Here is a 12,633-nt window from a genome sequence, read left to right on the forward strand (position 1 = left end):
TATGTTAATAGATTTAGATTGTTAATATATTGATTTAGATTATGTTAGATTATGTTAATAGATTGAGTTAGATTATGTTAACAGTTTGAGTTAGATTATGTTAAAAGATGGTGTTAGATTATGGTAATAGGTTATGTTAATAGATTGTTAGATTATGTTAATAGATGGTGTTAGATTATGTTAATAGGTTATGTTAATAGATTGTTAGATTATGTTAGATTATGTTAGATATTCAGTTATATTATGTTAATAGATTGAGATAGATCATGTTAATAGATTATGTGAGATTATGTTAATAGATTTATTTATATTATGTTAATAGTTTCAGTCAGATTATGTTAATATATTATGTTAATAGATTATGTTAGTTTATGTTAATAGTTTCAGTCATATTATGTTAATAGTGTCAGTCAGATGATGTCAAACTGTTAGAAGATGTTGGTCAGCCTTCTTTGATCGCGTCGCGTCTGATTGGTCCGTCGGGAGAGATCGATGTGGTTTCCGGGACTACGGATGTTTGATTGGCGGCTGTACCTGTCCGCTGAGAGCAGAGGCTGGGTGTGAAAGTGGGCGGGGCCACATGGCGAGCTACCTGCTGTGCTGGGGGGGCGGGGCCTTGGAGGACAGGTACCTGTACGCCCCGCCCTACCCTGCTGTGTACAGGTGAGACACACCAGACCACCTGTCTGTCTGTCTGTCTGTCTGTCTGACTGACTGTCTGACCGCCTGTCTGACTGTCTGACTGTCTGACTGACTGTCTGACCGCCTGTCTGCCTGTCTGTCTGTCTGACTGTCTGACTGACTGACTGACTGACTGACTGTCTGACTGTCTGTCTGACTGACTGACTGACTGTCTGTCTGTCTGACTGACTGTCTGACCACCTCTCTGTCTGACTGACTGTCTGACCACCTGTCTGTCTGTCTGTCTGACTGACCACCTGTCTAACTGACTGTCTGACCACCTGTCTGTCTGACTGTCTGTCTGTCTGTCTGACTGACCACCTGTCTAACTGACTGTCTGACCACCTGTCTGTCTGACTGACTGTCTGTCTGACTGTCTGTCTGTCTGTCTGACTGACCACCTGTCTAACTGACTGTCTGACCACCTGTCTGTCTGACTGACCGCCTGTCTGACTGATCACCTGACTGTCTGACTGACCACCTGTCTGACTGACTGACTGTCTGTCTGACCACCTGTCTGTCTGACTGACCGCCTGTCTGACTGATCACCTGACTGTCTGACTGACTGACCACCTGTCTGTCTGACTGACTTCCTGTCTGACTGACTGACCACCTGTCTGTCTGACTGACTGACTGACCACCTGTCTGTCTGACTGACTTCCTGTCTGACTGACTGACCACCTGTCTGTCTGACTGTCTTCCTGTCTGACTGACTGACCACCTGTCTGACTGACTGACCACCTGTCTGTCTGACTGACAACCTGTCTGTCTGACTGACCACCTGTCTGACCACCTGTCTGTCTGAGTGACTGACCACCTGTCTGTCTGACTTACAACCTGTCTGTCTGACTGACCACCTGTCTGACCACCTGTCTGTCTGACTGACTGACCACCTGTCTGACTGACTGTGTGACTGTCTGTCTGTCTGCCTGCCTGTCTGTCTGTCTACCATTCCTTGTTTGATGGTTAGACTAATATATCAGTTTGCAGGTGTGTGATGTTGATATTGATCTTTTATCAAAATGAGATCTGCTCCAGTCTGATCTGATGATATGATGCAGTTTGACTGATTACATATTGACTGTAGAACTGATCAATACTACACTGGTTGGAAGACATTATTGTTTCAGTGGAGAGTTTTAGTGTCCCATGATGGTCCAAATGTTTCAGAGGCTTTTTCTGGAGGAAACTCTGAATGGGAACTTGTTGGATGTTTTGTTGTGGAAACGGTCAGATTTAAACATATTGAATATCGGCACAAATATCATCTGTATCAATAGTAGACCTGTATCGGTGGAAGCCCGGTCGGGTGGAGTCAGCGGTCTGTTGGTGTTTAACTTGATGAGATCAGATGTGGTGAAGTCACTCTGCTGGATTTCACTCCTCTCTCTCTCTCTCTCTCTCTCTCTCTCTCTCTCTCTCTCTCTCTCTCTCTCTCTCTCTCTCTCTCTCTCTCTCTCTCCTGTCTGTCTTTTCATCTGCTGCTGTTTTCATCGCTAAGGTGGAAATTATTTTGGTTTATTTTCTTTTTTTTCTGGCAGTTTCTATTCAAATATATCATCACTGGTATCAGACTTTAAAAACCCATGTCAGTTTCATCCTACTTTTCCTGTCTGCAGAGGTGGAAAGTAACTAAGTACATTTACTCCAGTACTGTCCTTAAGTACAATTTTGAGATACTTGTACTTTACTTGAACTTGTACTTTACATTTACATTTTATGCTACTTTGTACTTATACTCCACTACATGTTAGAGGGAAATATTGTACTTTTTACTCCATTACATTTATTTCACAGCTATAGTTACTAGTTACGTTTCAGATCAATATTTTATATTTAAAACATTTGATCATCTTTATAAAATAACTATAAAATAGCATTGTTATAGATTAGACTACCCAAAAGTAAAGCTAAATTGTTAAGATTAGCTTCACGTTGACAACTTTAAAATGCTGCTTACATGTACATGTATGTCAATAAATCAGTATTAATATTCCAATAATTTATGAAAATTAAAAATATCTAAATGGGGACAGTTTGCATAATGAGTACGTTTACTTTGATACTCTAAGTACATTTTGCTGCCAATACGTATGTACTTTTACTTAAGTAAGATTTTGAATGCAGGACTTTTACTTGTAATGGAGTATCTTTACATTGTTGTATTGATACTTTTACTGAAGTAAAACATCTCAGTACTTCTTCCTCCACTGTCTGTCTGCCTCCTATTTCTGTCTGTTTCTGTCTGTATTTGTTTTTTGTCTCTGTCTGTTTTCTGTGTGTTTATGCTTCAGTCAGTTCAGTATTTTCAGTATTTTCAGTATTTTCTGTTTCGGAGCTGTAGGAATGTATGGAACAGATGTGTTTCTGGTGTTCTGGTCCTGCCGGTGACCTGCAGTGTGTTTATCGGTGTGTTTATCCAGTGATGCAACTCGGTGAAACGTTCCTCTCCGCCGCTCAGAAGAACCCGCAGATGAACCGGCAGATTCGGTCGTAACTTTTCGTCTCAAGCGGCGTCCGTGAATACCGAGACGCATCGTCGATAAAAACACGTCAGGTCCGTTTATTTACGGCGTCTGCAGAGGCAGAGAGGAAGGAAGGAAGGAAGGAAGGAAGGAAGGAAGGAAGGAAGGAAGTAGAGTTCGACTGATATCTCTGTTTGTCCGTATCAGTCGGTATCATCCTCCAGTATCGTCACAGTTCCTCCTTTTATAACTCCACAGCTTCAGGGTTTCATTAGTTAGTTAGAGTCTCTTCCTCCATGATAAAACCCCCAAATCAGTGATTCTGTGATCTGTTGCTCCGGTAGAGCAGACTGGAGAATTGTGTTTTTTTTTCTCTCTCCATTCACTGCCATTGTCTGGAGGAACAGTCTGAAAATCACTTCTAGCACATAAAGGAACGCCGACAAAGCAGATTCTGAAAATATATAAAAAACTAGTCCTGCTGCTGAATTGTTTTGAAGTGAATCTCTTTCTTTGTGTTTATTAAACCTTTCAGTCTGAATAAGTGGAACACCAAAATATGGTCGGAAGAATTTTGGTGTTCCACTTAACCACAATCCAGCAAGATGATTAGTTTTTTTTATATATGCTATTTGTGTGTGTGTGTGTGTGTGTGTGTGTGTGTGTGTGTGAGTGTGTGTGTTCTTTGTGGAAGGAGATTAGTGCCAGCAGAGATTGTATTTGAATTGCATAAATTTGAATTTTCCATGCTCATATTTGAACATCGAATGAAAAAAAAATTTGATTTGTTGAATAAATTAATTAACAAATTAAACACGTAGGGCTCGATTTTAAAATTGAATGCAATGGCTTGTTATTGAATTTGATTATTTTAACTTTTAGCTTTCATTTCAAATTCAGCCCCTTTCAGTCGACTCTCAGGGAATAAAACTGCTTTGTTCCCAGATCTGAATTAAGAAAAAAATGAACCTCAGTAATATTCCCATTCAGGTTCAAGCCACTGCTTTCAATTTAAAACTGTACCTTACACATTCAATTTTTAATGAATTAACCCAACAAGTCTATTTTGTGCTGTTCTAATCTCTTTCCGTACTTCTTCTTCGTGGGACATTTTTGCGCAGTGAGGTCATGTTCGCTGCTCAGTTTAGAGTTGGGCTTGGGTTTACTGTCAAGCCATTTCATTTAATTGTATAGTTGTAGTTTTGTTTCAGGAAATATTTTTTTAGCGCTTACATGGGTTGTTTGTTCCCGTCAGTGGCGTGCAAGAAAACAACCGACAAATGGTTTCAAGACACAAACTTGGGTTCCTCCTCTCTCCGGTCACATGACAGGAAACCTGAAAAAAATACATGAAACCTACAGTATGTTAGGGGTTAATGTTCAAGTCAGTTTAAGATTAGGACTTGGGTTTAGGGTTAAGATTGGAATTAGTTTTAGATTTAGGTTAGGCATGTTGTGGAGAGTGTGTGTGTGTGTGTGTGTGTGTGTGTGTGTGTGTGTGTGTGTCTCAGCAGCTGTTTGAGCCTGAGTCATGAGTCCTGAAGCAGAGTCCTCAGTGGGACGTCCGGCTGCAGGTCGGCCTGCAGGTTAAAGGACAGCATCGACTTCTTGGGAGTTTGGTCCGTTGGTCTCGGACACCAAAATCCTCTCTGTGTGTCTGGTAGATAAATCTGTTCATGTTAACGCTGTAGCATACAGTATGGAAAACAGCCGTGTGCGATTAGCTTTATCAAAGTATGAAGATAAACCAGAGTTTGTGTTTGTGGTTTTATTCTTTGGCCTGTAGATTCATAACTTCAAAATCTGTCTTCATTTTTAATTATCAGTTAGTTATCAGTCTTCATCTTTAGTTAAATCACTTACAAATCAACTGTGTAAAATCTTTAGCCGTGTGGCTAACTTTGCTCACTTCCTGTGTAAACAAAATAATAATAATTATAATAACTTCATTCATATTGCACTTTTCTACAAACAGTTTAAAAAGTGCCTTACAGACCAGCGTCAAATCAGGCAAGACAGTACAGTGGTAAGCAAAGAGAACTGTAAGAACTGTGAAAGAAGAAAACAGTAAAAAGAAAACAGTTGTAATAAAACAACAGTAAATAAAAGTAAAACAAGTCTCACCTGAAGTTTTCTTCTGCCGTTTAAAGTGCATCTTTCCCACTGAGCAAAAGACGTGATTTCAACGTCTTGTCTATGCTTTAGCTCTCATATAGCCCAGGATCATTACAGCTATGTATAGACCTATTTTAGACCAAGCAGTAAATACATTATTACAATGAATAAACATCTGTAAATACCATAAATATGCACCAGAGAAGTCCTGTAGACTAGCCTACAAGATAATTATCTGAGCACAAGAAGTCATTTCAACATTGTGTCTATGCGTAGCTCTCATATAGTCCAGGATAATATTGTCTATGTATAGACATCTAATAAACTTTCACTTTTCAACCCCATTTAAACTTAATTTAGCCTAGACGGCTATGGGCCATTTAGACGTGTTTTAAACGTCTAATCAACGTAAAATTGCTCAGTGGGTTCTGTCTATTTCACTGATCCTGATCCTCTCATCATTACAGTGAACAAACCATCAGCCTTAGAGCTGCAACAAGTTCTCATCTTCTCACTGTTAGCATGATGCTAGTCGCCTACAGTTACTTAACATGCTGTATGCTAAAGTGTTAGCATGCCTGCAGACAGAGAGATCTACCAGAGACAGAGAGGAGTTTGGTGTTGATCCTCCCATCTAATAGTGAGAAATGTGACCAATGGGCCAAACTCCCAAAAAGAGAGATAGATAGATAGAACGATAGATCTTTACTGTCCACTACATCACATCATCAAATCCAACACATCAGATGTTATATACATGAGATAACATTCAGTACAATAGATAAATAAAATAAAAAGTAGAAAACATGCTTCAACAAGACAGTGAACATCTTGCTTCTCCAGTGGCGTCACTCCAGGCTGACCGCTGACCTCTGACCCCTGTGGGACTAGCAGACTCTCCCACATGACATGGAGGTTTAAACTAAAGCTCTGACAGTCTGATATGATTTCACCCAGATCTGAACCCAGTTAAACTAGAAGCAGAGATCATTTCCCAGACAGAAAACACTTGACCCGCCCAGGCTGCCACAGATAACGAGTCTCTGAAGGCCGATACCGATAGTTTTGGATTGAAGAGTCCGATAGTTTGTGCCAATATTCAGTATCTTTAAATTTGACCATTTTCATGCCAAAATATTATGTTCTTCTTCTTGTCAGGGTGTCAGAGGTGGAGACTCGAGTGAGACTCAGGTCACAATTTTAATTACTTGAGACTGGACTTGACTTGGGTTCTGGTGACTTGGGACTTGACTCTGACTTGTACTCTGATGACTTGAAAAGGTTTCTAAAGTCTTGACTTGAGATCTTGTGTTTGTGTAAATGACTTAGATTGAAAGTGATGAGATTTGTTCCAGCAGACGACTGAATTTGAATTCTGTTTTCTGAATTTGTATGGAATGATTGAATTTATTGAAGTTGAAACTGATTATAGAAATCAAACTCATGATGCTCTTACCAAGTTTTTATCCTATTAAAACCATATTGCATTGAAAAGTCCTAGATATTTAGTTTTCTTTAAGATATTAAATGATTTGTTTGATTTGTTCTGACTTGACTTGCTGTTCTACATTTAGACTTGAGACTTGACTTGAGACTTGTGCCTCAAGACTTGAGGCTGACTTGGGACTCGAGGACTTGGTCTCACCTCTGCAGGGTGTAAAAGCCTCTGAATCATTCAGACCATCATGGGACACTAAAACTCTCCACTAAACCCAGACTACTTAAATAGCTGTTAGAGTCTCAGGAGACTAGATAGAATAATTGACGACGAGTTATTGATTTACCAATTTTATGAGTGCGATGTCTGTCTTCACTGTACCGTTTTTCTGTACAGTTTTATTGTCGTGTTGTTGGACGTGCGGCGGGTAACTAGGTTTCCGTCTCGGGGGATTAATTAAGTCTATCAATCAATCGATCAGTTTCAGGTGATCAGCAGCTCCTTCAGGCAGAGTGAGGCAGGTTTCACTGCAGGGTTTCCAGACTGTTGAGTAAAACCTTTCCTTCAAAGTCTGATGTGGTTCACAAACAAAAGCTTGCATTGTTAAAAGAATCTTAAAAAACGAGACAGTGAGCTGCTTTCAGTTCAAAAGGACCATGATGGTGTTTTGTCTTGAGGAACGCTTCCCATCTTATTCCAGTGGAAAGGAAAACATGTTTTAAACGGGACAGCATCAAGACACAGAACTCCTGTGACGTCTCTTATGATGTTCAGGGTCTTCTCTTCTGTCTCAAGACGTTCAGTTTCAAGACTGAAGACAAATGCTGTTCGTCTTCAGACACTTTGATATACAGAAATGTCTCCAGACGTTTTGTTTTTGGTTCTAGAGACACCCTGAGACATCTGAAGACACGGTGATGACTGGGGACTCCTCCCACACCACACTGGGATCATTTCTCTGCTCAGACATCTGATAGAAAAATACTAAAACCATATTGACTAGCTTTGATGAGGGAGGGAAGTGGACGACCCCGACCGGACCGGACCAGATCTGATGTTTGATAAAAGTCCAGTATCGGCCCCAGATATCAGTTTAACCCTCGCCCCGAGTTTAACCCCGTACCCGCCCCGGGTCCCGATCAGGTCCTGGTGTCCTGCTTGGTTTCTGTCCAGTTTCTGCAGAAAACTCCCTGAACTGTTGTCTGACTCAGCAGTAGCTCTCTGCTCCCAGGCTGCGCTCTTCACTTCAAACAGAATTCATAATTAACTTCCCTGTTTTTCAGTTAGTCCAGAAGGTTCTGCGGAGGAAAACTCCCTGCAGGCGAAGGCTCTCGTCTTGGAGTATGGAGGAAGTTTGGTGTTTAAAGTTTCGTACTCTACATCTATTATAGATCAAGGAGCTTCTTCGATAAAGACCTAAAGTCATGGATTGTTTGTAATGAAGAGACTGTAGCAGGATGCAGAACCCACCTGAGCTCAGTTTAACCACTTTTTAAGACGACATGATGCTTTATTACAGCATTCATACTCAAACTGATGTAGATTATGTCGGGGTATATGTGTTATGTGTATCATTTTAAGATCAATAAATCACTAGCATGTGATTTGGCTGTGGCGTTCATCAGAGACGAACACACCAAACTAGATAAGTCAACAGTAAACATGTCTTCCCCCCATCTGGACCAATCAGGAACAGTAATGTCTCCTGGTTTTGAATCATAACTGTTCTCTCTTGGACCAATCAGAGTCGTTTCAGATCAGATCAGTGGCGTCTGAGATTTTGCGTGTGACTTAGCGAGATTAGTGAACAGTGTGAGAACTCAGTGGTGAGATGCATCATTCCCCCAACTTTCAGCAAAATCCAACAAGTAAAGTAAACAAACGTTGCAGCGCCCCCCTCTGGCCAATCAGAGTCATTTTGAAAATGTGAGAACTCAGCAGCGAGATGCATCATTTTTCCCCAAGTTTTGTCTAAATCAGATCAGTGGTGTTTGCTCGTGACACGGGTTAGTGAACAGTGTGAGAACCGAGCGGTGAGATGCATCATTCCCCCAACTTTCAGCAAAATCCAACAAGTAAACAAACGTTGCAGCGCCCCCCTCTGGTCAATCAGAGTCATTTTAAAAATGTGGAGCAAAGAGACGCGTCGTTTCCGTTAAGTTTTGTGAAAATTCGATCAGCGGCAGCCGATAGACGATCCACAGTCCCTTCTCTGATTAGATCATGGGGGGAAATGAAGAAGAAGAAAACAACTTCAACTTCATGTTTTGTTTTTCATAGTTTAGGAAACAGCAGAGAGAGAGAGAGAGAGAGAGACAGGCAGAGAGAGAGAGAGACAGAGAGAGAGACAGGCAGAGAGAGAGAGAGACAGAGAGAGAGAGAGACAGGCAGAGAGAGAGAGAGAGACAGAGAGAGAGAGAGAGGCAGACAAATGGAGAGAGAGAGAGAGACAGGCAGAGAGAGAGAGAGACAGAGAGAGAGACAGGCAGAGAGAGAGAGAGAGACAGAGAGAGAGAGAGAGGCAGACAGATGGAGAGAGAGACAGACAGACAGAGAGAGAGAGAGACAGGCAGACAGAGAGAGAGACAGACAGACAGAGAGAGAGAGACAGACAGATGGAGAGAGAGACAGACAGACAGAGAGAGAGACAGACAGAGACAGGCAGGCAGTGGTTGGCTTGTTGTGGTCTGTAGTCTGGATGAATGAAAGCTGACTGACACACCCTGGAAAATAACATATACTCTCTCTCTCTGTCTCTCTCTCTCTGTCTCTCTCTCTCTCTCTCTGTCTCTCTCTCTCTGTCTCTCTCTCACTCGGTTTCTCTCTTGGTTTCTCTCTTTCATTCTGCCTGTCTCTATATTTGTTTCTCAGATTTTTCCTCTTTTTCTGTTTCTTTTTCTAGTTCTCTTTCTCAACCTGTCTATCGCTCTCATTTTCTCTTTCTTTCTCTCTCTCTCTCTATGTCTCTCTGTCTTTTAGCTGCCTGTCTTTCTCTCTTTTTCTCTCTCTCTCCATCTATCTCAGTCTCTGTCTCTCTCTTCCTCTCTCTTTCTGTCTCTCTCTTTCTCTTTATATCTTTCCCCTGTTGAGTTGTTGCACCTAAAACTTTCACTTTATTCACACGGCGGCCATGTTTGATCCAGCTGCATCTAACTCAGTGTGAAACAACATGTGAGAGACTGTGAAGCAGATGAAAACTAGCAGATTCAATTGGGTTTTGAGTGAAAAAAAAGTTAAAATATAGAATACTCATAGTCTTTTTTTCTGCTCTGAACACCTCCAGTAGCTGGCTGGCAGAGCAGTGAAAGTGTCTGGTGGAGTCGACGCCCCTGGTGGCTTCTGGGTAAAATAAAAGGAGCGTTTCCTGTCCTGCTGTAGTCACAGAAGTTATTTCTGTCCCGATGGAGGAAGAGCGTCCGGCTTCTCGTCTGTCTGAGGAACCGGACGCTCTGCTGATGTGATGTGGACCGGCTCTCTGACTCATGTTTAGGTGTTAAGGCCCGTTCACATCTAGAACGATAACTCTAAAGATTACTATAACTATAAAAAGATTTCAGTCGTTGTAAGTAAATAGAATGTCTGCGTTCACACTACAGCTGTAACTATAAAAACATCCAAAATGACAACTATAACTATATTCTTGGTTCCACCTCAGAGCGATTTTTCTGGCGGTAGAGACGATAAAACATTTTCCACCAATCAAACTAAAGTTCTACAAAGAAGCGGTGGGAGAGTTCAGTTCACTGCAGTGACGGAGCTGCTGCTGAGGATCTGATGAAGTCCAGAGGAACCAAAGACCATCGGCTCTAAACATGTTGAAAAGAAACGTGACAAACCGGTCGGGGTCCGAACAGCCTCTTGGGATTAGCGGTAAGGCAGTTTACTGACCTGGAAGCTAGTTAACTCACTACCTTTTGCTAGCATGATGCTAAGGAAATAGCATAATCTCTTGGCCAACCTGACCGCAGATGCACTATCATCCTGTTTTCAATATGAGCAGGAGGGAACAACATGAGTCTGCAGTATCCTGTTGAAACCCGTTCAGCCTCGGAGACGTTCAGGTGTTTCTCTCAACACGGGCTACAGGAGACTTTACTCTATAGCTCTATGAACAGCTTCACTTGGTGACCATTAGCACCATTAGCTCTCATATAAACAAAGCACAGTAATGTTATGAAAGTGCCATAACAGAGCATTATTATCTGCCATCTCCTCTCTCTTTTGCAGCGATGCATGAACCCAAATCCTCCGGCTCTGTTGTTATTTACTTTAGAGAGTGAAATAAAAACACGTCGGTGAAGTCATCAGGCTCCATTTTTTATCTGAATATTCAGCACCGATATCGTTGTAGTGCGAACGCTTGAGCAACAGCATATCATTAGATTATTGTTATCTTTATAGTTGTCGCTCTAGGTGTGAACGGGCCTTCAGACTGATATCTGGAGCCGATACTGTTCTGTTATTAAAACCACATCTGCTCCAGGCTGATCTGATGGATGTGAGGCAGTTTGATTGATCACATATTTATTGTAGAATTGATCAGTACTGCACTGGTTGTCTATGGGAAGACCTGAACCTGACCCGACTCTAATGAGACACTTTGACCAGATTCCACACAAGTATTAGTGAATAATAGTTTTGTTGTTTTGATGGTTTTCAGTGGAGAGTTTTAGTGTCCCATGATGCTCTAGATGCTTTTCAAGTTTTTCTATCCTGGAATAATTGTTTAGTTTTTGGTATGAAAATGGTCAAATGTAAAGAAACTGAATATCGGCACAACATGTCGGCTGTCAGCAGCTTTGACACAAAAATATCGGCATCCGTATCGGTCTTCAAAAACCATCATCAATCGAATCCTTGTTGTAGCAGAAACCTCTCCTGGTTCCAGATCCTGAATCTCGCACCTCCACTCTTCAGATGTTGTGGAGTGATTCAGAGAGTCTGCTGTTTCCATCGAGCCAATCAGAGCCTTTGTGGGCGGGGCTAAAGTTTGAACCGTTGGTGCGACGGTTCTTCATTGGTGTTTCGGCAGAACAGATTTATTGAAATCACCTCCTTAACCAACAGGTTGTCTTTGCAAAAACTGTATTTTTAAGGATATTTATTTATATAGCACCTTTCATACATAGACTGCAACTGCAAGACTCAAAGTGCTTTATATAAAATAGGTTGATTAAACAATAAATGGGTTAAAACCCTTGATGAAACTTATTTTATCCCACTAATATAATTGGAGATTGGAGGAGAGGAGAGGAGACAAGGAGAGGAGAGGAGATGAAGAGAGGAGATGAGGAGAGGAGACAAGGAGAGGAGAGGAGAGGAGAGAGGAGAGGAGAGGAGAAGAGAGGAGACAAGGAGAGAAGATGAGGAGAGGGGAGAGGAGACGAGGAGAGGGGAGAGGAGAGGGGAGGGGAGAGGAGACAAGGGGAGGAGAGGAGACAGGAAAGGAGAGAGGAGACAAGGAGAGGAGAGGAGGAAAGGAGAGAGGAGACGAGTAGAGGAGGAGGTTATAAATTGTAGTTAGAAGAACCTGAAGTTCCCAGTGTGAGTGGCTCCTGGTCACCCGGTCACCTGGTCACCTGGTCACCTGGTCACCTGGTTACCTGGTTACCTGTGTGGAGGGAAGTGGCTCTGTGGGGTGGGGTGGGGGGTGGGGGGGGGTGGACTCGGTCTGAACTGCGTCTGAACCACTTCCCCTTTAACTCTCGCTCACATCGCCTCGTTTCCTCCTGAGCTCTGCAGCTTCAGTCTGAGGCTCAGAGAGTTTGTCAGCATCAGAGCGGCTCTGTGATGAAGAGGCGATGAAGAGCGGACTCTCACCCGCAGCAGACAGGTGTGTTGGACTGTTGTCAGATCAGATGAAACCGGGTTGACTCCTGCAGCAGCAAGGACTGCTGGGATACGGCAGAGAGAAACAGGATGTTAGTAAGAATA

General features: G+C 42.2%; 1 protein-coding gene across 1 annotated transcript in view; it reads left to right on the forward strand.

Annotated features, from left to right (window-relative positions):
* Positions 1-580: 580 nt before the first annotated feature.
* Positions 581-12,633, forward strand: part of LOC139640035 (PH and SEC7 domain-containing protein 1-like) — a gene marked incomplete at its 3' end in the record, with an annotated part of 39,176 nt that continues 27,123 nt past the window's right edge. Inside the window, exon 1 of the mRNA XM_071514194.1 lies at positions 581-663. Within this exon, the coding sequence (XP_071370295.1) occupies positions 581-663 (83 nt within the window). The remainder of the gene's footprint in view (positions 664-12,633) is intronic.

The sequence above is a fragment of the Centroberyx affinis genome, unplaced genomic scaffold (assembly GCF_046629955.1).
Source record: "Centroberyx affinis isolate AG114_WGS23_722 - 3 ecotype Tasmania unplaced genomic scaffold, CSIRO-AGI_Caff_v1 ptg008220l_1, whole genome shotgun sequence".
Taxonomy (NCBI): domain Eukaryota; kingdom Metazoa; phylum Chordata; class Actinopteri; order Beryciformes; family Berycidae; genus Centroberyx; species Centroberyx affinis.